The following is a 27,451-nucleotide window of genomic DNA, read 5'->3' as shown; positions in this document are numbered from 1 at the left end:
TACTTGAGCACCAAATTAGCTTTGCCACCACAGTAATTCAATACAGTTTTTAAGCAATTTTTTTTATTAAATGAAGATGGTGAGCATAAGAAACGTCTTTCAAAAACATAAAAAAAAATCTTACTGACTCCAAACTTTTTTTGAACAGTGGTGTGTTAATATTGAGTTTAAGTCCTTAAACTAATTCTCATCCTTGACCTTTTCCCCTCGGATTGAATTTGTATTTTCAGTCACCAGTAAGGCATTAATTTGGTTTTAAGTCACTGTTTTTCTTGCTGTAATGTCTCTGACATCTTCCCTGAAGAGTCTTCTGTTTTCTTTTGTCGTTTCAGCTAACAAGACACTTCTGGGTGGAGGAGGAGGTGAGTCAATTCTTTTTTCCCCTCTTTTTCAGAGGCTGAATGAGACAAATCTAGACACAGCTCAAGAGGGAAAAGACATTAGAGGAGAGAAGCATCGGAGAGGTGAGAGGAATTAGAAGGTGAAAGAGAGCAAGTGAGAATCAGCAGGTGGAAACAAAGGTGAGAGAGCGAGAACATATGTGTGTGATGGGAGCTGTTGTCAGCCTGAGGCTTTGCACTTTTCTGAATTTGAACAGACGATCTCTGATAGCCCCGTGAGTGAGAACAGAGGCGCTATTTGAGGAGCAAAAGAGCGATTAGAGACCCAGTGAGATGAAATGAGCGCTAAACTCTTAAACCATCTCTGATAGAGCGGCCCTTCCCTCCCAACGCGCAAACACACAAACACACACATGCCCACAAACACTGACAAGAGAAAAACAATTCATCAGCAGATTCTGAATAAAACGGCAGAATTAAAGAGAGACTGTGCTTTTTCGAAACCGTTTGCTCGCTGTGATATATTAAACAGTACTTTGATCTGACAAGACGGTAGATCTTTTCAGAAATACAGTAAAGCCTTCAGATTTCACCCATCTATCTGTACATACACATATTCATCAAACAATGAGCTTCTTTGGCATTGCAGCTGCATGAACAGTTAAGTCTTAACTAATATTTTAAGGACAAAAACAGTATCAAGCTGCCATGGTATTTTGGATATGCTACCATGGTAATTCTATCTATTTTTGAACATGTTTCATGATAGTATTGTAGTATTGTTTGTAAGAACAAACAGGGCAATACTGACATTGTTAGACATCCAACATATAAACTACAGCCCATCAAATAAGTAGTTTTCTCCTGAGGATCCGTAACTACGTCTGCAATTATCTCAGATTGCACTTTTAGTCATTAGTTACAGGCTTGTAATGTTCCTGCTCTCAAGAGATTCTAAATAACGAGTGTGTTACATGTAACAACTGTTTTTCCAATAGATTGTGCAGTGTGAAATCACCTCTCACCTGAAATAGCAACAGTAGCTATCTCATATCAGCACACGTGGTTTCACCAGACTAGCTGCTAAACCATCTTGACAGTATTAAGGAAAATGTTCACATAAAAATGAAAATTCTCTCATCATTTACTCACCGTCCTTCCAAACTTGTATTAATTTCTTTCTTGTGTAGAACACAAAAGAAGATATTTTGAAAAACTTTTTTTATCCAATACAATGAAAATCAAACCTTGCTTGGACCCCAGTGCTCTTCAAAATATCTTCCTTTGTGTTCCAGATAAGTAAATTATGACAGAATGTTCATCTTTGGGTGAACTATCCCTTCAGGACAGCATTCAAAAAAAAAAAAACCATCCTTCTTTTGAATGCTTGTTCCTAATTGGCAAATTATGGCATTCTGTGCAACCTATTTCTTCTCACATAAATAAAATATGGTAATATGTGATAAATAAATGAACATAAGCTATTACTTTGAGTTTAAATTATTGTATTTATTTATTTATTATTTTATTTTGTAGCGAGATAATGTAGTCATTATCACAAAGTAAAAATTCTAGTAAATTATGAACCATTTAAAAGTAAACTGCAATAAGCTGTCATGTGTGACACTATAAATAAGCATTGCTTTAGAAATGTCAACACTGTCAGTAGCTGTGATAATTGTACATGTCTTATTTTGTGCTTTCAAATTTTTAAACTAACTTCAAACTTGAAATGTGCTATGTTAAATCTAATATACATTACCATTCAAAAGTTTGAGGTCAGTAAGATGTTTTTAAGAAATCATTACATTCAGAAAGGATGCATTAATTTGATCACAGGGTGACAGTAAAGACATTTATCATATTAGAAGATTTTTATTTAAAATAAATGCTGTTCATTTTGAACTTCCTATTAATCAAAGAATGTATCGCAATTTCCACAAAAAAATATTAAGCAGCATAACTGTTAACATTAATAATAATAAATGTTTCTTGAGAAACAAATCAGCATATCAGACTGATTTCTGAAGGATCATGTGACACTGAAGACGGAATGACTGCTGAAAATTTAGCTTTGCCATCACAGGAATAAATTACATTTTAAAATATATTGTATATATTTCATAACACTGTTTTTATTGTATTTTGATCACATAAATGCAGCCTTTGTGAGCATAAGGCACTTCTTTTAAAAACATTTTAAAAAAATTACCCACCCCAAACTTTTGAATGGAAATGGCAGTGTACATACTCTGTCTGTGTGAGAGGTGTATGTGTATTTTGAAAGTGCATTGCAAAATCTAACAAATGTAATTTACTATAGTAGAGTGCTATGCAAATGAACAGAAATGTCCAACTGTTGACTCAGTATTTGTGCGAATGCATGTGTGTGTTGATTGTAAGCGTGTGCCGCTCTTGCTCTCTGCCTGTGTTAAGTGCCTGCCCGTTAGCTAATCAATACCAGTGATAAATCTGCACTCGAGAATCCTACTCATCAGAACCACGTCCCTCACACACAAACACAAATTCAGAAGTGCGCACTGCTGTATATTGACCTGGGGGTTTTTTATGCAGTTCCTCAAACACAAATGGCAAATGCGATTGATTTAGGCCTGACCTTCACCTCCCTCGTTTTAAACCTCACTGTCAGTTCGTGCCTCTGCATGTCTTCCATCTCCCTTTCGCTGTCTCTGTTTTACTCCGCACCCATCCTTCTGTCTCTCTGCCCTACCCTATCAGCTCTTCTCCTCACTTCCTAACACTCCAACACCTCTTTTCTCTCTATTTCTGTCGCCAATACGCAAACACATCGGGTTCCTCGCACTCGCACACCCTCCCTCTCTTTTTGTTGGCTCCGCTCCTGAGGTTTGTTAAGGCAAACCTGGGTGATAATTAGGCAGGGACAAACAATACATCAGGGAGGACACCAGCCTCAGAGCATTGCATGCAGAGAGAGAGATGAGGGGTTAGCCTCTGCCTGTTGGTGTTTAAAGCAGGAAAAGTACTAAAGCTGAGGGCAAAAACAAGAGGATGTGTTTAAAACAACAGAAAAAAGAGTTAGGATGTGTTGTACAGTCATATATAGTTTGTTTCAGATACTGTTTTTCAAACTCTAGCACCATCTATTCTCAGTCAGCATTTTTGATGCACTGCAAAAATCAATTTATTAAGTATTTTAGTCTTTTCTTATTCCAAAAATGATATCTAAACATCCTTAAAACTAAATTTGCTTGGAACAATTTAACAAGATTCTTTTCAGAGAATATGTCTTAAATTAGGTTTATTTTTTAAATAAACCTAATCTAAGATCTTAAATTATCTTTTATTTTTATTACCTCACTGGTAAATTGTTCAAAGCGCTACACTCACTACATCAATTTTTTAGATTTATGCTTGAGACAAGAAGAACAAAACTATTTGCCATTGACATTAGAAAACTAAACATCATTCAAGATGTATTCTTTAATCACTTGAGAAGCAAAACAATTATGCAATAATCTGATATAATATAATATGATAATGTGTATGGTAAATGTTGTTTCGGAGAATGTCTACTATTTTTAAGCATAAATGTCACAGTTTAGTGGGGTTTATACTGTAATTTGCCAATGGGGTTTGAAAATTTTTATTTAATATTCTCTAAAAACAAGTGTGATTGTCTTATTACCTTGTTGTAAGTCTTATCACAATTTTGCCTTGAGATATATATATATATATATATACTGTATAATCTTTCTATAAACTTTAAAGGATGTTCTGATATTTTTACTGGAAAACAAGACAAAAATACTGCATAATACAACTTTGCTATGTACGAGACAGGAAATGAAAGGAAGAAACATGGAAAATGAAAGTGAATAAGGAAGGAAGGAAGAGAGGCTGTGAGTGAGTGAGTGAGTGAGTGATAAAAATAATTCATGCTGGATTTTCTGCATTCCTGGTCAAATGGATCATACTTGGAAATGGCACAGGCGATCAAAATTTTCTGTTTATTACAGTGGGAGACATCAGTCCTGATGCTCAGAGCTGAGAGAGCTCCAGATTGTATGAAAGGACACTGTGACATTAGAGTCTCTTTGGGGGTTTTGTTGCGTTTGTGGTGTAATGCTGTATTTTGGCATATGGCTCCTTTTTAAATCTTCTTTAAGTCTGTTTATGAGATTTCTTTGCCCTGTTTTTAGCAACCTGGAAAGCCACACATGGATAAGTATTGATTGATTGTTTAATTTTTTGAGTGAGAATGTGTGTGTTCTGTCCTCCACTTGGCATTGAGTGGAATGTTGGTATTCTGGTTGAAAACCCAGGGCGCCGGGCGAGTGTTTAGAGAGAGATAGTGCTTTGGTGTCGAGGGATTTGTGACACGGGCAAGCAGATGTGCCAGATCCAATCAAATGCTCTTACTAATGGCTGCCATGGTGACCAGCTCAGCCAATAAAAGGGTGTGTTTTCAATAACACTGGTTAGTGCCCCTCAGTCCAGGCCAAACTGATTTGATGGGAAATTGAGAACAACTGTTAACGAATGCTTTTGTATGCAGAAATTTTGTGTGTGTGCATGTGGTTAGATGTTGCGTGGGGTTGCATGTAAGGAGCACATGTGAATGAGGACTGAAAAAAAGCTGTGCATGCAATATAGGAAAATATTATATGTTTTTTCCATGTCACAAACCCCTTGTCAAGTAAGCAAGAAGCCAGTTAGCACCTGCTAACAAGATGTCTGTGTAATATAAAAAGCGTGTGTGCATGCATGTTGCAATTACACAGGAAGGCAAACTATTCCCAACAGGCGTACCTCGTCACCACATTCGCATCTTTTCCCTTATTCCTTCCTCTCATCCTCCTTTCCTCCGCTCCAAAGCCCTGAGTACAACTTCCCTCCATCTGTCCCTCCGTCTCTCTCTCTGTTTTTTTCCTCCACTTCACTCTCTCTTTGGTGTTTCTCAGTATATATTCCCTATCTTTTTATCACTCTATCTCTCGCTCCTGCAGATTCTGAGCACATATCAGCAAAAGTGCCAGGGTGCTAAAAAACCCTCGAGTAAAACTGTTATGGCCCTCAAATTGCTGCCCTCAGTGCTATGAGAAATCAGATTTTTTTGTGTCCTCAAATGATAAATGGGAATTGGGTTTGTAAAAAAACATCAGCATTACAGTGTTTCTCTAGGGGAGAGTGGGGTAAGATGTGTCACTGGGTAAACCAATCTAGTGAACTGCATAATTGTTGTCATGCAATATTATTATTAGGATGATTATTATTAGGAAGAGCTCATCATATACAGCTGCCTGCAAATCATATTTATCCAGGTTTAAAAATATGCATGCATGTTGTTAAATTGCAGTGGAAATGAAAGCTGTGCATGCAATATAGGAAAATATTATATGTTTTTTCCATGTCACAAACCCCTTGTCAAGTAAGCAAGAAGCCAGTTAGCACCTGCTAACAAGATGTCTGTGTAATATAAAAAGCGTGTGTGCATGCATGTTGCAATTACACAGGAAGGCAAACTATTCCCAACAGGCGTACCTCGTCACCACATTCGCATCTTTTCCCTTATTCCTTCCTCTCATCCTCCTTTCCTCCGCTCCAAAGCCCTGAGTACAACTTCCCTCCATCTGTCCCTCCGTCTCTCTCTCTGTTTTTTTCCTCCACTTCACTCTCTCTTTGGTGTTTCTCAGTATATATTCCCTATCTTTTTATCACTCTATCTCTCGCTCCTGCAGATTCTGAGCACATATCAGCAAAAGTGCCAGGGTGCTAAAAAACCCTCGAGTAAAACTGTTATGGCCCTCAAATTGCTGCCCTCAGTGCTATGAGAAATCAGATTTTTTTGTGTCCTCAAATGATAAATGGGAATTGGGTTTGTAAAAAAACATCAGCATTACAGTGTTTCTCTAGGGGAGAGTGGGGTAAGATGTGTCACTGGGTAAACCAATCTAGTGAACTGCATAATTGTTATATATATATATATAGTAATTAGGAAATTTACATAGGCATATTATTGCCTTATTATTGCCTTATAATATGAAAAAAATATTTACTGCATTTTTATGCATGTTTTCTAGGTGCAAATTTCTCCCCAAGATATGGTTAAGTACACACATATATACATATTACATATAATAAACTATTTTCCAGTTTTCAATGGATGGTGCCATTCATCGTGGGGCTGGTCCTCTGTTGAGGAAGGAATGTGCCACTCTGAACGGCTGTGAAATGGGGGAGGCCAAGATCACCGGAGCCTACGGTCTGCCTGCAAAATGTGAGTCGCTCATGAAACACACCAATCATCATACAAATGGCATATAAACATCAGTCTGAAATGTTTTGAACTCTGTAATGTTGATGTGTGAATTCAGAATCATTTGGTAGAATTAAACCTGAGCATCTTTTCCAGTATGCTGGATGGATAAGGCGAAGAGCAAACCTTGCCTGTGTTTACGCTTGATCGCTTCAAAGTCAGCACCATACTTCTGTAGAAAGTAAATTACACTTGATAAATGTCATAAAGTACATTTTTTGCACGGTTTTTAATTTCCCGTCTTACGATTGTAAGCAGGTGTTGTGCAACCTCTCTAGTGAAATGTCAAACGGTTGCATACACGTTGCACGCTGCCATATGAATAATCGCACACTTAGCAGTAATTTCCTTGTCTAATTTATGATCCCCCCCACCGTACCTAGCTGTTCAGAGACAGAGATGCACACGCTGCTGATTCTCCAGCCACCAACCCCCCTCCCAACAACACACACACATATACATTCACACACACGGATACACATCGATGATTTGCCTCGCACTCTAGGCTATGCTCTTTGTTAGGATTTACTTCATCTTTAGTTGATTTTTCTCTCCAACTTCGTTTTTCTTTCTCTTCTCTCTTTGAACTGTACTAAACTGTGGGAAGTAGAACAGTAAATATCAGCAGTAATTGCAGGACTGAAATTAGTGTTTGTGTCTGACTGTGCCCACCGCACACTGCTTGTATAATGACTGATCTGATTATAAGTTATGTACGAACAGGTGTTTGGGCTATTTGTGATTTGTGAGCTGTAAAATGTAACATTTCAAAATTTTCTGCTGGTGTGGGTTCGAGTTCATTCCCTCTCTCTCTCACTAGATTTTTACATGTTCTGAAATTTGTCTATGCAAAATTGGCTGCCACAAATGCTTGGGTGTTCAGCCAATCTCCAAGTGTCATTGTCTGGGCTTTAAATATGACTCCTTCAGTGCAAATCTATGGTGTTTTTTTCACCCATTATGTCATCAACCGGATTATAAACGCACTGGTCATTTGGAAAAGTAATAGCAAACCTCAGCTGAACATGCTGAAAGATTTGAAATGTCAATCATATCCAATGCAAGAACAAGTTAAAAGGGAGAGTTCACCTCCAAAATTAAAATTGTCATAATTTACTCACCCTGATGTTGTTTCAGACCCATAAATAAAAAAATTAAAAAAAAAAAACATAAACTTAATCTGTTAATTATAAAAAGTGACTGCATCTCTTCACAAGACTTCATTAACTAATCTTTTGCTCATAGACTGGATGAATAACAAGGTTCAGTTACTTAATTATATTTATGAAACAATCCAAATGAAATACACTGTACGTTTATAATGACCTCAGATTCCAGGCTGTTATTTTGAATGAATTTTGGGCCGCAGCTTTCTGAAAATCACAGCCTTCTCTTGTCAAAACCGATCGGTTGAAAGCCAAGGTGAAAGGAGAGTGATCTATTGTGCGGCCCGTCATGCTCGATCGGCCGGTGACTGCTGGTACATTGTAACTCAGCTGTCAAGCAGATTTGAATTTGAGAAAAAGGAGAGAAACACAAAAAGTGAGTGAAACACCTTCGGACCTTTCAGATGATAAGCAGTTCGTCTAAGCTGGCTGCCTTTTTTAAATCGACGCACCTGCTCCCCTGCTCCCCTGCTGCAGAATGGGCATATAGTTGTGCACAGTGACTTTTTCTCCAGGGGGTTTGGTGGGAGAGTCCAGGGCCTCCCTTTGTGCACGAGACAGGAGACTTGGGTTTGGTCTGGATGAGTGAACAGTGAGACTTGGTAGCGGAAAGACAGACAACCTTTCACTGAGAGGGAGGGAGAGGAGGGAAGAGAAAGGCGAGCAGGCAGGAGGAAGGAGGGAAGGAGGGGGGAACAAACAGAGGAGTGATTTAGAGCTTGATAATAGCAAGTTTGGAGTAGATTCATCGATACGTTATGGGTGTTGTCAGGTTTTGGTGTGTAGTATGGGAGAAAGAACAGTGTTTTCTCAGGATCAGGAAACTATGGAGAAATAAAATTGTAATAGTATGTATTAATACTAATACAATAAGTATTAGTATTAAATTATAATTAACTAAATAAATACTAAATTAGTTTATTTATTTATTTCAATATGTATGTATTTTTAAATAAATAAATAAAAATTCTTAGTGTGTTGTGTTAGCATTTTATTGGCCCTTAATTAATTTTAGATACAGCTATGCAGCTTATTATTATTATTATTATTATTATTATTAACAAATTTAAATACACCATGTAATATATATATATATATCTTGTGACCCTGGACCACAAAACCAGTCATATGTAGCACGGGTATATTTGTAGCAATAGCCAACCATACATTGTATGGGTCAAAATTCATTTTATGGCAAAAATCATTAGGGTATTAGGTAAAGATCATGTTCCATAAAGATATTTTGTAAATTTCCTCTCTGTATATATACTAAAACGTTATTTTTGATTGGTAATATGCATTGCTAAGAACTTCATTTGGACAACTTTAAACGCGATTTTCTCAAATTTTTTTTTTTTGCACCCTCAGATTTCAGATTTTCAAATAGCTGTATCTCAGCCAAATATTGTCCTATCCTAACAAACCATACATCAACAGTTTTCAGATGATGTATAAATCTCAATTAAAAATTTTTTACATTTTTGTGGTCCAGGGTCACATATATAAATCACTTGTTGCTAAATAAATTATATATACTATTATAATTTATATACAAAATACGAGTGTCTCTTCATATGTATGTCAGGTTACAACACAAATGAGCAAGGACATCGTTAAAATAATCCATGTGACATCAGTGGTTCAACTGTAACTTTACAAAGCTACGAGAATACTTTTTGTGTGCAATAAAAAACAAAGTTACGGTTGAACCACTGATGTCACATGCATTATTTTAACGATGTCCTTGCTATGTTTCTGGATCTTGATCATAGTAGTATCCTTGCTGTCTATAGAGGGTCAGAGAGCTCTCAGAATTCATCAAAAATATCTTAATTTGTGTTCCGAAGATGAACAACAATGAAATGACATGAGGGTGAGTAATTAATGACAGAATTTTATTTTTGGGTGAACTATCCCTTTAAATAAAAAATATAAATATAGATGTATAAATATGTAATTTCTTTCTTTTGTGTTGAAACCCTGACATGCATAAGTACACACACACTGTACTTCTTGTATGTATTATTATTTAAATAGACTTTACAACAAGTACGAAAGGTAACTCATCCAATTTACAGCTTAAATGATGCGTTTCAGAAATTATTGTTTACATACAAGGTTCTGAATCTACATTATGCAACATTCTAACTCTGAACTCTGTAGAAAATGTTCATTTCTTCCCCACACACTCTCTGTTGTAAGTGTGCTTGTATGTGTTTGTTTTAGAGAGCATACAGGAGCAACAGTGGGAGAGTTGAGCAGTGCGATATCTGAACCTCCCGGCAGTTTTTTGTAGTTTGCTTTAACCTCCAGCTGCACCTGTGTCTGCGGTGATTGTCATCCTGTCTCTCTTCCTCTCTTCCTTCTGCACCCACTTTAGCAGATCACGCTGTGCCACAAACATGACAACGCTTTGTGAAACTGTACTTCCAGTCAAACATATACCCACTGTTCTCTGTTGTTTTTTATTTCCTGTCCATTGTTTCCTTTTGCACTTCATATGCGAGTGTCTGCAAGCCTTGGTGTGTTTATGTTTGTGTGTGTGTGTGTGTGTGTTTCTGTGTGAGTAATGTCTCTGCCCGACTTGATGTATGATGGTGAGGCTGGACTAAACAAACAGAGGTGGATCGATGCTGTAAACACTGCAGAGTGCAGCGGTAAATAAACACAGCCGGACAGCACGCAGCGCAGAGAGGTGTCGGGGAGGGATGCGGGGGGTGGATGGATGAGGGAAAGAGGAGTGGGAGTGTAACTGACGGTGGGCTGCTGGACATCCAAAGGACAAGCGGGGCAAAGGGGAGAGATTGAGGACATGCCACAGATGTGACACGCAAGGACACGAGACATTGAGAGGACAGATGGATGGATGTTTTAGACAGAAGGTAGACGGAAAAGGAGGACAAGGGAAACGGACACGACGCCTGCGGTTGAGCTGAGTGTCAATGGGAGGAGGAAACAGGAAATTGAGATGAGAGGGTGCAGGACTGAGACAAGTGGGGCTTTAGTAATTGAGAAACAGACAGATGGCAGAGATGGGAACAACAAACAGAAAGTGCAGTTAGTGTAAGTGCATAAGAGGAGAGCTAATCAAAAGTCTAGACACAATGCATAAATAAGTTTGTGTGACACATCGGGTTCTTCAGCTTTCTTTTACTGAAGGCCTTACGAAAGCTTTTTACTGTATCCATTTGGTAGCGTTTATGTGTGAAACAATTGCAGTACAGACATTTGTTATAATGATTTAAATAATCATATTCTATGACAGACTTAGAAAACTGATTTTCAATTAAACACTTTTACATTTTAGATTTAAAAGCAAAACGTCTTGCATAAAATTGATAACTTCCTTTTTGAACTAGAATAGGAAATTTGATGCTCTTGAGCTGTTTCCTATTGCTCTTATTAATTTGTACCATGGAAACCATAGAATCTGCCAACAGTTCTTAGAATCTGGCATTACTACAGTTATTACAGTAAATAGTGGTAACATGCCAGTAAAAAGATTGTGAAATCAATTACGCAGCTCGATGCTGATTCCATATGATTTTACTCTTTTATAAATATTATTAATTCTAAATAATTGTGCCAGAAACTGTTGCTTACTATGATGAAAGATTGAACATCACCTCAGGTGTTGACAGCATCTATCAGTACAGCAATTACTGCGATGAGATATTTCGATGTTGTGGAGTAATATATCATCATATATTATCATACGTCATCAGACGAAACAAGCCAAAAGACCCTTCCAATAGCAATCTGTTATTTCTGTAAGTAGGTCGCACTGTAATACAAAGGCCAAGATCTGTCAAGGCCAATATTACTGATATTGATATACTGATACCATTATTAAATGAAACATTTTTTGCTATTGAGGTTAAAATAGGTCATTTATAGTGCTTTAACATATTTGTAAAACATTTTTTAGCATTTAATAGACCTAAATTCTAAATAATCCATTTTTGTTTGTGTTTATTTTTTGTTATATACAGAATATGCTCAGATTGCAATCTTTAAAATTTAGATAAACTGAAAAAAATAAAAACTTTTTTAAAAATCACTTGACAGGACATACAGACAGGAAGTTAGAGTTATATAACACAATCACATATTTTCCTGATATTTTTGTATGACTTCTCTCTGTCTTTGGCCTTATCTCTCTGCTTCACAGATGTTATTCACACCGTGGGGCCGATAATCCATGATTCAGTGGGGGACAGAGAGGAACAAGCACTGAGAAACTGTTATTATAACTGTCTGCACACAGCAACTAAGAATCACCTGCGGACTGTGGTGAGGATCTCACACACTCATAACAGATTCAGACTTCATGTCTTGGCTGTGACATAGCTACTTGTATGCAATTTTAATGGCCCAACGCATTCTCGAACCTTACACACTGGTTGCACATAAACTCAGGTACATACAGTTAACATGTTAAACTCTCACCCTGTATCACTCACATCTCACAGCTGCCTCAGGGTATGAGATTCAAAATGCCAGCAATCCAGTCATAACACAGCGCATAACTCGCACTCCACTGGTGCCCTAACAATTTTTATATGAATCTACTAAAACAGTTGAGAGCCGTTTCAGCTTTATTTCTTTCAGAGATTGATTTATTGAAGACAGGTTACTGCATGTATAAAAGATTTTAACACAGTGCACCAGCAAGGATAAAAATACACACAGGCACAGCTAAGATCTATCATTAAGGTTCTCAGGAAGGAGTGCTGCAGCATCATAATATCTTATGGGGACTTCCTGTTTATCTTTATGTAACTGGTGTTCACTGTGAAAAAAGACCTTTAACCAAGTTTTTATTAGGTATAGTTCATCTAAAAAAATGCTCATAATTTACTCACTCATTTCCAGTTATATTTTAGCATTATTTATAGTATTTATTAGTATTTTGAATGAGCTTTTATTTGATATTTTCAGTTTTTATTTAAATTTTATTTTAAGTTTTAATAATTTTATCCGTTTTTGTATTGCTATATATTTTTAATGAAATTTTATTCTAGTTATAGTTGAATTAATTTTAGTACTTCAGCTTATTTCTTATTTTTGATTTTTGTTAGATTTTTCTAATACTTGTATTTAATTTCATATTTATTTCATCTTCATTTCAATTACTGAAGTTATAATTATCAAAAACAAAACTGGTCATTTCAAACCTGCATAATTATTTTCCATCAAACACAAAAGTTGTTGTGGTAAATGTTCTGGCTGCTCTTCCATATAAGTGCAAGGAGGCAGGTGATAATTGAGCTCAAAATGAACTTAAAAGTATCATTACAAGTCTTCTGATAGCTTTGGAACAGAATGAAGCGAACGCAACAGTCTTTTGTTATTTTTATGCTCAACATCCCCCATCCTCATTCACTTTCATTGTATGGAAAAGTGGCAGCCAGGACTTTCAGCAATGTATCTCGTGTTCCCAGAAGTAAGTAAGTCATTCAAGGTTTGGAAGAACATGAAGGAGAGTAAATGACAGAAATTTCATTCCCTTAATTGATTTCAAAGTGCTATCCATACGTGCTGGGGTTTGCAAGACACAAAGTGGTACCTTAGCAGCAAATGCTTTTAAAACACCAACGATTGTCTGTGACTCGGTCCATTTGTTTTAAGTAAAGCTTTTGTTTTTAAGGCCCTTAATTCTAGGGCGCAAGTGGCTCGTTGTCATTAGTAATGGATTGTATCTTTAATGGGTTGTAATTAATCAATTTTCATTCACCCTCCCTTGTAAAAGCTGTTGTTTTGTTGTGGTTTTGTACTAATAGGTCCAACAATAAGTGCTTTGTAAACCTTAATTTCTTTTATTATAATACAACACATTTATTTAAAGAAACATTTAGTGGTTCATACACAGATGATAAAACAATTACTGTAAATCTATATTTCTTTTTATGTTTCTTTGATGTTGATGTCTAGGCTTTTCCCTGCATCTCTACTGGAGTGTATGGTAGGTGCAAATTACAGCTTTATTTCTCAATCAATGTTTACTTTTCATCTTTAATTGCTTTGTCTTACATCAATTATTTATTTTTATATGTCCTTTGTATTCATAGTCTATAAATGACTGTGTGTAATTCATTACAGGTTGGTTGATTTAGAGTTTTCAATGGGCTCATTTATTATTAAAACCTATGATCATTCATTAACTGCATTTATGGGCTAACATCAATGGTACTTCACCCCCAGTGTTTATGACACTCTATCTAACCTAATCAATGGTACGTTTATGAACCTCAGCTATGATGTGACCTCCGTGCTCATGCATGTGTTCTTATTTGTGGTGGTTTATGTAGCAGGAACCTCATTTTAGGAATTCTGGGAGTGGATATCACTTGCAGTAGTATGAGGGATTTTCAGATTAAGGGTGGGATTAGACGGTCAGATTAGGAGAGATTTGGTGCGAGAGCATGTCACTGTGATTATAATCCCACTTTTTAGCTATACGTGTCAAGATTAAACTCAAAAATGAACTTGGCAAACAGCTTCAGTTTGAAAACAACTACCATCAGTAATTCATTTTCAAGTCCTCAAGCAGAAAATATGGTGCCATGCATCGGCAGAATTGTGAGTGCTGACAAGGTGTGAACATGTTGATGCCTCTTGGTTAATCATACAGATTAGATCATTACAATCAAAGTAATGTGTATATCTATAAAAAAATATCAAGGCTGTTTTCATTTACTTTGTGTTGGGGATGACACTTTAATGCATCAATGATTCATTTTTTTATTAATTATAAAAATAAATTAATTTTCTGATCTGCCTCAATAATGTCTTCTTTATCTTTATATGGGTGCAATTGATTGTGGTGATTTATTTAGTCATTCAGCGCATTATAATTTAAAGCGATAGTTCACCCAAAAAATGAAAGTTCTGTCCTTAATTACTCACCCTCATGTTGTTCCAAACCTGTAAGACCTTCGGTTATCGTTGGAACACAAATTAAGATATTTTTTATGAAATCCAAGAGCTTTCTGACCCTCCATAGACAACAACACAACTGACAATTTCAAGGCCCAGAAAGGGAGTGAGGACATTGTTAAAATAGTCCATGTGACATAAGTGGTTCAACCGTAATGTTATGAAGCTATACGAGAATACTTTTTGTGCACAAAGAAACAAAAATAATGACTTTATTCAACAGTTTCTTCTCTTCCGTGTCAGTCTCCGCTGCGCGTTTACGAGAGTACCACGACGCTTGCATGTGGAAGAAATTGTTGAATAAAGTCATTATTTTTGTTTTCTTTGCGTACAAAAAGTATTCTCGTAGCACCGTAAAATTAAGATTGAACCACTGATATCACATTTTGCTATTTTAACATTTTACTATTTTAACGGGACTATTTTAACGATTTCCTTACCACCTTTCTGGGTCTTGAACGTGTCAGTTGCATTGCTGTCTATGGAGGGTCAGAAAGCTCTTGAATTTGATCAAAAATATCTTACTTTGTGTTCCGAAAATGAACAAAGGTCTTATGGTTTTGGAACGACATGCGGGTGAGTAATTAATGACAGAATTTAAATTTTTGGATGAACTATCCCTTTTTTAGTCTTTTTTAATAATCATAATTTAAACATGTTAATCGATTAAAAGTCCTAGTATAAATCTGATGTGTATTGTGTTCATGGGTTGGATGATGTGTGGTGTGGTGCAGGATATCCACCTGATCAAGCAGTCGAAGTTGCCCTGAGAACAGTGAGAGAATACCTGGAGCAAAATCACGAGAAGGTGTGTGTCATTTCCCTACTGGTATTCTTTTCTTGCCATTGTTGTTATTGTTCGATGAGGAACACGTCGTGGCAAACAGATGGTGGCTGCATAGGGACTTTCTTTTCTGAGTCAGCATGCACACACACACACCCACACACACACACACACACACACAAATATAACCTCGCAGTTTTAATTGGTTCCTAACGGAGCTTGTATTGGCTTCGCAGAACAGCACGAATACAAAAAATCCACAAACGCATTGACACAATCTCTGGTCCTTGGAACTTAATGTGAGTCTAGAGTAAATTTAACAGGAAATGAGCCATCAGGATGTCTTTGACAAAACTTCTGCATGTCCCATACTGCAGCCGCTCTCTCTCTCTCTGGCGCTCGATTTTCACTGGTCACATCTGTTTTTTTCCCCCTCTCTCATCTCTCACTGATCTGTCTCTCCTGTCCTGAGCGTTCATCTCACTCTGCGCAGCATGCTTATTTGCTCTTGCCGTCTTTTACGCTACAGACATACAAAATGACAGAGACACCCTAATTATGGCACACTAATTAACCAGCGCTTTGCTGCTTGCTAACCCTTCCACTTTCCATATGCACCCAGAGAATAGTACAGAATGGAAGAGAGAAAGCACTTTTATAGTTTTGGAATAGTTTTATTAGCTTTATATTATTATTATATTTTTAATTCTATTTATTCTACTTTTACTATTTATAAAATTGCGTAATGTGTACCATCAGCAGAAAATAATCAACAGTACTTAAAAAAAAAGTTAATTACATCTAAGGCCATGTTTTTTAAGAGCAAATGTGAGGGGTAATGAAAAAAATTACAGCAAAAGATCACATAAAAGTAGGTGGTGCCTCCACGTCACTGTGATTGGCTGATTACCCTGTCAATTTGATAACGCCCAACTATCATGATCGCAGCCAGTCTGCGAATCGACCTGAATGCGTCAGGCTTGGTGAAAATGGACTGACTAATTAATTACAGAGTGAACAACTCACCCACTTCGACAAAGCCACTCATGTCTGGATCAAAATGAACTTGAAATGATGATGATGATGATACGTGAGTGAGCCATTTTTTAGTAAACACTTAACTTAGTTAAATTAAATGTATACCTCCTTGCAACCTTCATGGCCCCTGCAGTGTTTATTGAGGATTTGATGGGTAATGGTTCGAAAAGAAAGCAACTATTAACTATAACATTTCGTAGTATCAAATGAAACTGCATAAAATATGTTTTATGCTTTTGAAACATTTTTTAAAAACTTATAAAATTGAATTTGCTATTATCTGGTGTTACATTCTGTAAATAGTATGTTCATTTAAACAAACCAAAAATATTATATGATTTTCTTATTGATAGTGTGTGGTAAATAGTTTGCCATATGCTTTTAACCCAGAAACCATGTAAAAATCAAATGGAAAATTTCTGTAGTCCATTACATATGTGCATGTTTATAATGTTACAAATGCTTTGGCAATGTAAAGCATTATTTTGAATCTGAATCAGACAGACAAAGCGACACAGGATGAGTGAGCCAGAGAGGGAGAGACATTTGGCTAAAGGCAATGAAAAAAGACAATGCTAGAGACCAAAGAGAGAAAAATGAGAGTGAGAGAGATTTCAGTGGCAGAGTAGGAGTGCTAGCTGGATGCAATGATGTGTTACAGGAACATGATTAGAAGCAGGAACAGCCCACCTGCCCTCACCACTGTTGTCATGGAGATGGAGGTTCTAGGATGCTGGCACGGATCTCCATGTATTCTTTTTATGTTGTTGCTTGCCATGAAGCATTTGGGACTGGTGCTGGTGTTCTGTCAAGGACAGTTAGGTCACTGGCACTGCGCCTCTCTGGCTAGAAAGACTCAGACATTAGAATATGCTAAGCAATTGCACCCAAGTGCTCCTTTTCTTCTCTCTTCTCCTGTCTTCACATAAGACTGAGAGGCTACAAGTCAAAAATCTGTGAATTGGACAAATGAACCTTTTTCTTCAGTTATATGAATTATTTGAAGTTCAATTCATGCCACCAAAAATAATATCTCAAACAAACACTTAGAAATTAACTTAATGTAGGTCTAGAAGCTTTTTTTTAAACAAACATTATTTTCTTTCCTTTAACTTTATTCACAAGATTTGAAGCAAATTTCTGCTATGACTTAAGAGAGTGTAGTAAGGATGAAGGAGCATATTTGTTTCATTTGGATGAAGTTTGTGATATATTAATACAGGTATGGTCTCAGTTGTGTCGGTTTCTGCTGTGCAGTAGCAAAATCATAACTTGAAAGTGAGATTCTCTGTGGTCATTTATTTTTTATTTCTTGTCTCTTTTTCTGTTTTAATCTGCTCTCAGCTGGACCGGGTCATCTTCTGTGTGTTTCTGAAGTCTGACAAAGAGCTCTACGAAACAATGTTGCCTGCATACTTCCCACGAGGTCTGTCATCACACACGCTTGTTGGGCTTTCATGTTTTATTGGGACTTATATAGTGAATTTTATACTATACAGACTGTATACTCTATCCCCTAAAACTAACCCTCACAGAGAACTTTCTGCATTATTACATTTATAAAAAAAGGTATAGGCCGAAGCTGTTTTCCATGTGGGGACCAAAAATGTCAGGTTTTACTAGCCTTTTACCATCCAACATAGGGTTTACCTGGACCACATATCTCATACACACCCTTTTACTTATAGCGAGTTCTTCAAAACATTATTCTTTACATTTTGCATTTTTAATGTTGATTTCATTTCCTAAAAGAGATAGCAGATATTTATAATTATTTAAAATTCATAATCACCCTTGATTTATGCCTTCTAAACAAACTACCCAGTGGTTCTGCACTTTATCAATATGTACATTTCGAGTATTTTTCACCTCAAAGTCTTCCATCTTATTCCTCCCGCAGTGAGAGGACAAGTAATTGGTAGTCCTGACTGACATCAATGTATTTGTGTTGGTTTTTTTCTGTGTTCTGGGACACAGAGTACAAACTTGTGCAATTTAAAGCTATTCTTATGTGATAGCTGTATGCTTGTAGTTAGCGCTAATAACAAACCAACACTGACTACATTAGCGTTTTTAATGGAAGCAGTGTTTACCTTGCTAAAATAAATTAATTAAAAAGCAGCACACTGACTAATTTAGTGTTTCATATGACTAAATATTAAACACTCCCAAACATATTGACTGGTGCTAATATTTGCTGATGGTTATCAGGGTAGCTCAGGGCTCGAGGCATACAGGATTTGGGATAGGTGTCACTGTAAGAGATCCATGAGAGAAGAAAAAATGCCCCTTTTTTTTTTTTTTTTTTTAAATGTAACATGTTTCATGAACGATCCTTGCTCTAATAATCACAGTTATGACATAATGTTATTGAGATCTCACACAGTGGCTGAACTCCAAACATTAGTGTTCATGTAAATGTCTGTTACTGTACGTGCGTGTGCTCCATTAGACCTGTTTTTCACCTCCAGGTTCACCGCCAAAGAGCACATTATGAGAGGATGGCATAGTTGCTGTGGAAACGCCACACAAACTGCTTTTCCGTCACATCACTGTCTCGCTTTTACCTGATGCAGCCCCTACAAACATCAACAGCTGCCTGACACCACCTGATTTATTCATATCACTAAACCAGTGCTACATGGAATTCAATGATTGCTATCAGCTTCTTGTTGGGAGTCATATTGCTATTGGATTTGTGTTAATATTAATAACAATGTGGGCTTACAAGTGGTAGCTCACCCAAAAATGAAACATTTACTCATCTGCATAGAATCATACACAAAAATGCTGCTTTATAACAAATATCTTTTTTTTTTAAGTTATATCTCAAGTTTGGTGTCTTTCAAATCTGTTTATTGCTTACTCTTGTTGTTTCTCCTTCCAGAAACAATTTCCTGCAATTATATGATTTGCACTGCATTAGCATTGAAATTATAGAAGATATCCTACGTGAATATTGTTTATAGAGTTGAATAAAAATTGAATTAAGGCAATCAAAGGAAGCAAAAGAGTATGTCAGTGGTTGTAACACTTAACCTCTAATGAAAGTGCACTATTTGTACTTCTTCAATGTACTTTCTGTCTTCCAGTATGATAAAAGACCCTCATTAAAGTCAACTCCCCTCTCTGAACTAATGGCTGGGGCCGCTCTTAATGCAACTTTCATTAATTACACCATAAGCCTTCTAGTTAATAGTATAATGTCAGCAAATGGATTTAGAGCAGATGAAAAATTTTGAAATATTGATGCCGATTGATTTTGTCAAATTCCTCGAGAAGAACTCCTAATTGTTTTGTGACCATTTATTTTTTCCCCACTCGTATCGTACGATTCGAGAATCTCTCATAGTGCTTTCCAAAAAAAGATGAGTCTTCTTTCATCTCAACATGCTGCTATATCTGTGAAAGAAAGGAGAGTGTGAGGGAGGCAGATGAAAAAGAGAGAGAGGGAGAGATGAGTTTAATAAACTCATCTGAAGCAATTTTCGTTTTTTAATAAGCGACAGGCAGCTCAGATACTGTCATCAGGCGAGCTTCTCCAAATAATGAGAGCGGAGGAGAAAAAAGGGAGCGCAAGAGAGAGAGGGAGGAAGAGCTCAGCAGAGTAATTATCCTAAATCCAGACTTCATCACCGTCCCATCAGCACTTCTCTCTTCCTTTCCTCCCTCTTGCAATCTAGCTCTGTGTCCCTCTCTCTCTAGCCCTCTTAGTAAAGTGTTATTTAATTTGCTGTATTGGCACAGTGAAAGCAGCCAGTGTGCGGCTGCTGCTGAAATAGTAACCCTTCAATGACGATTACACTGGAGTGCATCCTATACGCCAGCAGCAGAAGCACGGCGAGATGAGAGCTCATCTTCTCTTTTTTGCTGCTCTCTCGCCTTATCTCTCTCTCCCATGCCCTCGTGTGCTCGTTTTCCATGATCCTATCATGTCTCTCTCTCTGGTTCCCTCCAGCTGCGTTCCCTGTGTATCGTCAGACTCATAACCCCAGATTCTGCCAGTCAAACGGAGCTCGCTATCACTCGTGGCCCTGCCATTTCATCCTGGTGCTCTGTCGCAGTTTAATCTGGTTTAATCTTGTGGGTGCAGCCAGAAGTGTCATGGGGCTTTTTGAGCCAAGTGGATTTGAATGTGACTTCCCAAATAATTTTTTTTATCTTTGATTATTAAGTTCCAAGATAAAAAAAGCACATGTCTCTACATTTTAGTCTAAGCAAGTTACAGTTGCTTAGCATTTTTTTAATCCACCCTCATGTCGCTCCAAATGCACAGGATTTTTTTCTTCCATTGTTGAACACAAAAGGCGATCATTAAAATGTCAACGCTAATGCTTTCCATACAATGAGAAGTTGCACTTTTGTTCAGTTTATTTAAAATAGTCCTGCATAAATGTATGTGTGAACAAGCAGCATGCTCTATATTCACTCCGTTTGTCCCCCACTGGCCTGCGCTGGCTGTGTAGTTCATCATTATCATTTACCTTTTTTTAATGTTCTTAACATTAAATGTCCTTGTTTGGCTGCTATTTTGGGCTTTGAGATACTGCAGAAGTTTTATACTTGGTTCAGCACCTTTGGTCTTGACGGCTCCCTGCTTAGTCAAAGTAGGATGTTCTAGTTAAAGGGGTCATCGGATGCCCATTTTCCACAAGTTGATATGATTCTTTAGGGTCAATGGTAGTGTAAAAACACCTTTTTTTACCCTGTCAAAAACAGCGCTTTTCAGAGCAAGCCGTTTTGTAGCATTTTCCTTTAAATGTTAATGAGCTCTGCTGACCCCGCCCTCTCTTCCGAGCCGCTCTCTGAGGGACTGTTTACTTTAGCCACATTCATCGTGAAACTTGCTAATTAGCTAATTATTAGGAAAGGTGATTTGCAAAGATTCATTCAAAAACCTTATACTCTCTTCTTCTGTAGGTGAAGCTGGATCACGAATGATTCGTGCGAACAGACGCATTTAGGTAGATCGGGGGCGCATTCCCTTCAGAAACAAACGTAATCCACTGCGTCTTCAGTGGCTCAGATGTCTGGACTAAATGACGACTGCTATGTTCATTATTACATCCAACAACAGAACACCTCAATCGCTTAGGAGTCATTCTTGTCTACATCTGCTCCGGCGGTGAAACAATGGCGGACTGATGACAGCTCACTCAGGCAGTGTTGCCAGATTGGACTGAAGATTTCCAGCTCAACTACAGCTTAAACCCCGCCCATTTCAAAAAATGTCATCTTTCAAAAGCGAGACCAGGGAAAATGCTCGCTCGACATGGGCATTGGAAACAGGCAGAACAAGAAGTCTTATGGCACCTTGCGCTAATTCCTGGAAACACTTGTGTCCTCTTGCATCTTTAAACGCTTCGACTTCCAGCCAAAACTTGTCAATGTCCTGATCATCAGAGAAGCCTGCTGATGCCACATTCCTCCATTGCGATTCTAATGTATCAGTCGGGCATGAGAAAAGATCAGCTGGCAAGTCCTTTACTCCAGGCCTATTTAAAGTGGACGTAACAGATTTTGGGCACAGGAGCTCCAGTTTGCACAACATTTCCACTGCTTTACAAGTTCTTTCAGAAAATCCATACAGCGCGATGCAATTCTCTCCTTCATGTCGGGGGCTAACCTGCTTTCCTCCAGTTGGTCCATAAATGTGGTACCCAGGTTCGCATCCAGAGGAGAGGAATATGCCAGAAGGTGTGAGGTCAAGTTCCTGGAGCTGCTTGTCATTACTCATGCGTAAGACACTTGGTTTGAGAACGCGTCTAGCAGTTGTCATGTACAGTCTTTCCAAGTCTCTAAACACACCGAGGGTGTCTCCGGTTTCCAACTGAAAGCATTTATTCACAGCTTTGATTTCCATCAGAACAGGCTGAAGAAAGTACATGTAAAGGAGATTAGTTTTGTCATTGTGCATCTCCTTTAAAAGCCGAGCAGTATAACTGCTCTGAACTTGAAGCCATTTTAAAGTGCAGTGTGAGGGCATCTTTTTGATCCACAATACGGTCAATGCAGTCAGCCATCACAAGCCAACGTGTATAGCTTGGACTTATTAATTTCAGAGGGCAGCCCCCGTTATTAATAGTCTCGTATATATTCTTGTAGTCATACTGCTGCTTTGCTGAATGAGCAAACCAGTTGTAGGTTTCTCTAACCATGTATTCTATGTTGCTCAGAAGAAGCTGCATTGCTTTATTTGCAACAATGTCATGTGAATGGCAAACACAACGAATAAGCTGTAGGTTTGGCTGCATTTGTTTAAGAAGGGTGAATACGGAATGGTGTTTTCCAACCATTACGCTGGCACCATCTGTGGCAATGCCCATCATGTTTTTGATCTGCAGGCCGTTCTGGGATATAAAGACAACAACAGTGTCTGATATGTCTTTAGCATCAGCATCTGTCAGCTCCACAAGTCCAAGATATGTACTTACAAACTTGTTGTGTTTTTTTGAGTGGTATTTCACACAAATACAGAGAAGTTTGTTCACGGATAATATGTCAGTGCTTTCATCGAGATACAGGGAATATGGCGACTCACCGACATCCTCCACAAGTTCTTCTCTGAAGTGTGGCGCGAGGACAGATTTGATAACGGCCGGTGCATTTGGAATGTTCCCATCTCGTTTTTCAAAATGTCTGACAAATCATCCACCGCATTTATTGAAGTGTGACAAACAATGTAGGCAGCGATTCTAATTTCACGCCGCTTTTGGTCATCCTTGATCAGACACTGCCCTGCTGTTCCCGCTGACACAGTAAAAGCTTTAACACTTGGAGCACAGTGCGATTTGTGTTTTTTGTGTTAGCATGTTCCTTTAAACCGTTTAACTGTGCTCTGATTTCTGATTGACCGTATTTACAAACTGCCTTTGACTCGTCGCCTACCACAGGTGAAATCCATGTTTTCAGAGACGGGTCGCTCTCTCATTCTTTTCAGTAGGACTTTCTATATTTACCCCACTTTGGCATGATGATGATAGAAACACTTACAGCTTTGCTAATAACTTTGTGATATTGGCTTAACGAGTGCAACGATTACAACAACCCACCAATCAAGATTGAAGTCTGATTGGACAGGACTCTCCTGAACTTTATTTGCCAAAATGAACCATATAATTTAAACGTCAACATTACATATTTTACTTTATTGTAAAGTTCGTTTGAATGGAAAATTTATAAAAATATCATGTGTATAGTCAAAAATAAAAACCCGCCAGTTGCATCAAAAACCAGCCCAAATTTTATCAACCTGCCCAATGCATTTTTTCCCGGTTAGACGTGACCAAAAGGAGCCCAATTGCAATCTGGTCTAAGATAAGACGCCAGTCCAGTCTGTTCTAAACTTACTGTCAATCAAACTGTCGTGGGAGGGGCCTGTTTTTGTGACGTCACACAGACAGGCATCTGAGATCAGCTCGATTTGAGAAAGGGGTAAAGATTTTAGTAGATTACAAAAAAAACACTGGGTGGATTTTTATCATTATAGGGTGGTTGTGTACACACACTGCCAACACACATTTCAGTTCAAACAACTTGTAAAAGTGCATGTAGCATTCTATGACCCCTTTAAATGAGCTATTCGGTTATGACGCAATTTGTAGGTCAAACTGGAAGGCTGATTCACCATGAGCTCCCTCTGCATATTCTTAAGGGTTTTATAGAATCATGGTTTTTGATTTATGAGTACAGTAAGGTCTCTGGTTAGCATTACTTGAAGAGACTTTTACATTTTGTTCTACGATATAAATTATACACAATCATATAACAGTGAAGCTGCTGTAAGCATAAGTTGCTAGATAAGGATTAGAAAATGACTCAAAAAGGCTGTTTTTCTTCCAGTATTTAGGACTACAAACTGTGAAGTTCTACCACATATGATGTACATACTGTTTTGGGACACAAGCTACATCAAAATAAGAAAAAATTAAGAGCATTTTTAGGAAAATGATATCAGGAAACTCTTTGTGTCTGGTGAATTTTTATTTATTTATTTTACATTTTTAGACTGTAAATTGATAGGTAAGTTCAGACCTCATTTTTTATTTATTAACCCACTTGTAGTTTTTTTTTTTTTTTCAATTTGTTTCTTAAAAAATGTAAGGTGGGTGTTTTTATTTATGCATTTTCATGAGCCTTAAAAGTTATTGTTCAATCATATGTTTACTTAATGTTTAATCGGTCTCCTTTCTCTATTAGTGGCATTATATGTTTTCTAGTACATCATCTGTCCCACCAAAAAGCAAAAAGTGCAGATAAAATGCTCTAGAACCGCTCCTGAGCATTTTGTGCAAATTACAATAGGACCTACAATTTGACAGGTTCTTAAATGCCTGTTGCATTTGTTACCACATAAATAGTTTAGTGCTATTGTACAATGATTGTGTCACTACAGCCCCCACAAGCCCCAGGGCCTCTGTTAGTCTATATATATATGAAGAGAAAAAACTACAAGGTTGTTTTTAAAGAAAAAGTGTTGTTTGCTCTTTGATCATGTTTATCTCACCTATAGGAAAACAAAGTGAGTCAGGACTGTGAGAACAGATACCTCATCTCATTGAGAAAGCGGGTGAGCGGGTAAATGAGTGTTAGAGAGAGTGTTGAAAGAGTCGGATGGGGTCAGCAGGAGTTGGTCGCTGATGTTTATGGATGCTGGAGGAGGCGCTGGCGTGGGGGGCTGCTTGTGAAATGAAAATGGATCTTTAGCAGAACCCAGGACACTCTGCTGCCCCTCAAGATCAATTCACTGATTTACTAGCTGAAAGCCTGTCAGAGCTAGAAACACCAGCGTTGAGGGGAGTAGAGGAGAAACTCAGGTGGGGCTGATGGAGGGTTGAAGGAGGCATCAGGACTTTCGGTAGAGTCACATATGAGGAGAATGTTCATGAAAGAACAGCTGAATGTTTTGTCACAATATAGCCTAGTTTGAAGTTTTAAATGTACCAGCATCTTCTCGTGAAGATGGGTTTAGGAGACAGCTCTTTTGTGCATATATGATTCCTTTAATTAAATACGCAGTTTACTTTTGTTCTTCTCCAGTAAACACTGCGGCTACATAATACATTGTGAGAGAATTATTTTTAGTGAAGCGTCAGGGAAGTTAAGCTTCATCTCCTGCAGAGTGTCTACCTACAGCCTGTGTGTGTGCGTTTCTCTTTTGTTGGTTTCTACTAAAATATTAAAGATGTTTACTGTATTGTATGAGAGAGGTGATAGCATCTCTTTCTGTCAGACAAATGTGTAGCATATATTTAATTTAATATTCCTAATATAATATTTAACAATTGCAAAAGTCCCAGAGCACATGGAGGCAGTTAAAATAACATTATAGTTTGTTTACCACATTACTCTGCAGCAATATGGTGCTGAGCATTATTATCTCCATAATATTTACCAAAAGAAATGTTCTTAATAATTGCTTTTCACACAGAACGCGTTGTTCCGTTTAAAAATAGAAAAGCAGTACTTCCAGATGCATTTTTAAATTTAAATTCCTGTCCAAACCAAAATTAACAATAAGCTTTCAGGATAACTTTTAATTATGCAAACAGACGATAACTCTCCGTTCATTATAGTGCAGTTCTTTGTCGTTTCTAGTCGAGTCTGGAGAAAAAATAAAATCGTTGTGAAAGCGATTCCTACGATATCGTTATTCTATGACGTTATCGTTGCAGCTGTGGAGTGGACTTCCCCATTCTCATAGAATAGGAAAATGCGGCGCTAATGCGCAACGCTGAAAAATCAGCGATATGCAGCAGTCAAAGTCCGTCCAGCACAGTAATAGCATTCTGTGTGAACCAGACCTTAATTTGTAGTGTCACTACTATAAAACTTGTTAACCAAAGAGCTAAGTGAGCATAGATAGCTACTGTTTTGATTTACATCAATAAAAGGCATTGTGTCACTTGCTGTGTACAAGCCATAAATGCAGCATTTGCGATTAAAAAATATTAGATGGTATATGGAGGATGAGTGCTCAGCGTGATAATGGAACAGTGGGTCATTTGTGGGCATTGCATTTGTGGGCAATGTATGATTGTCTATTCGCTCCATTATAAAATGATCCATTGTATCTCTATCCTGTTTGGTTCTGTTTTTGTCATAGATCTTGCATTTGTACAGTGCTCTGCCCACACTGAATGCACTACCACCACTGATAGATCTTTTCATGCATTCACAATTATTTTGGCTCTCTTGCATTGTTTCCGTAGCATTCTCCTCTGGTTTTGAGGTCTAGCTTGTTTTGTGTAATTCAACTACCATCCCAGTTTTCATGATATGCACTTTATAGCCTACATTAAGGAAGTTTCTGCTAAGAAAACTTTTTTTATTTTTGTTTATTTTCTGAAACTGTGTGTGGTTCTTGCTTGCCCATGTAATGCTCATTACCATTATGTTGAATTTGGCCTAAAAGAGTAGTTGGGCTACTAATTTACTAAGTGCCCCCCAACCCCCCTTTTTTGTTCACCAGGCAAAAACGTATGTCAGATTGCTAGAATAAATAATAAAAATACTAGAAGAAAAATAAGTTTCAGAATGTAAATGATAATACCGATTTAATAATAATTAAAATATTTTAATAAAATTCTACATTAACGATAATTATACCCTTCTGAAAATGGTGGCTGAATTTTAAGGTTTAAGTGTTTATCCAAATGTAATTGAAATGGAAAGCGTGTGTGCATGTGTGAGTGGACAGTGTCTGAGTGCTCTCCTCTCACCTACCTCGATTTTATTTTATTTTTATTTTGAATCTTTAATGTATTAAAAGGGCCAGGGTAATGAATTATAATCTTTAATGCAGAGAGCGATCGATACCTCCACAAAATAAATCAGCTTTTTACTGAGAGCGTCAAAGCCTTTAATACACTGGGGGAGAAACAAG

The 27,451-nt window shown here is 37.5% G+C and overlaps 1 protein-coding gene across 1 annotated transcript in view; it reads left to right on the top strand.

Moving 5' to 3' along the window:
• The window catches only part of LOC107680663 (mono-ADP ribosylhydrolase 1), a 59,541-nt gene extending 40,354 nt beyond the window's left edge, over positions 1-19,187 (top strand). The window contains exons 4-10 of the mRNA XM_016476667.1: positions 333-362; positions 6,484-6,600; positions 11,977-12,098; positions 13,740-13,770; positions 15,479-15,552; positions 17,911-17,992; positions 19,038-19,187. Coding sequence (XP_016332153.1) covers positions 333-362; positions 6,484-6,600; positions 11,977-12,098; positions 13,740-13,770; positions 15,479-15,552; positions 17,911-17,992; positions 19,038-19,063 — 482 coding nt within the window. The 3' untranslated portion in view covers positions 19,064-19,187. The remainder of the gene's footprint in view (positions 1-332; positions 363-6,483; positions 6,601-11,976; positions 12,099-13,739; positions 13,771-15,478; positions 15,553-17,910; positions 17,993-19,037) is intronic.
• The last annotated feature ends 8,264 nt before the right edge of the window (positions 19,188-27,451 follow it).

The sequence above is a fragment of the Sinocyclocheilus anshuiensis genome, unplaced genomic scaffold, assembly GCF_001515605.1.
Source record: "Sinocyclocheilus anshuiensis isolate Anshui unplaced genomic scaffold, SAMN03320099.WGS_v1.1 scaffold328, whole genome shotgun sequence".
NCBI classification, from domain to species: domain Eukaryota; kingdom Metazoa; phylum Chordata; class Actinopteri; order Cypriniformes; family Cyprinidae; genus Sinocyclocheilus; species Sinocyclocheilus anshuiensis.
This window is presented reverse-complemented; position numbering and strand designations above follow the sequence as displayed.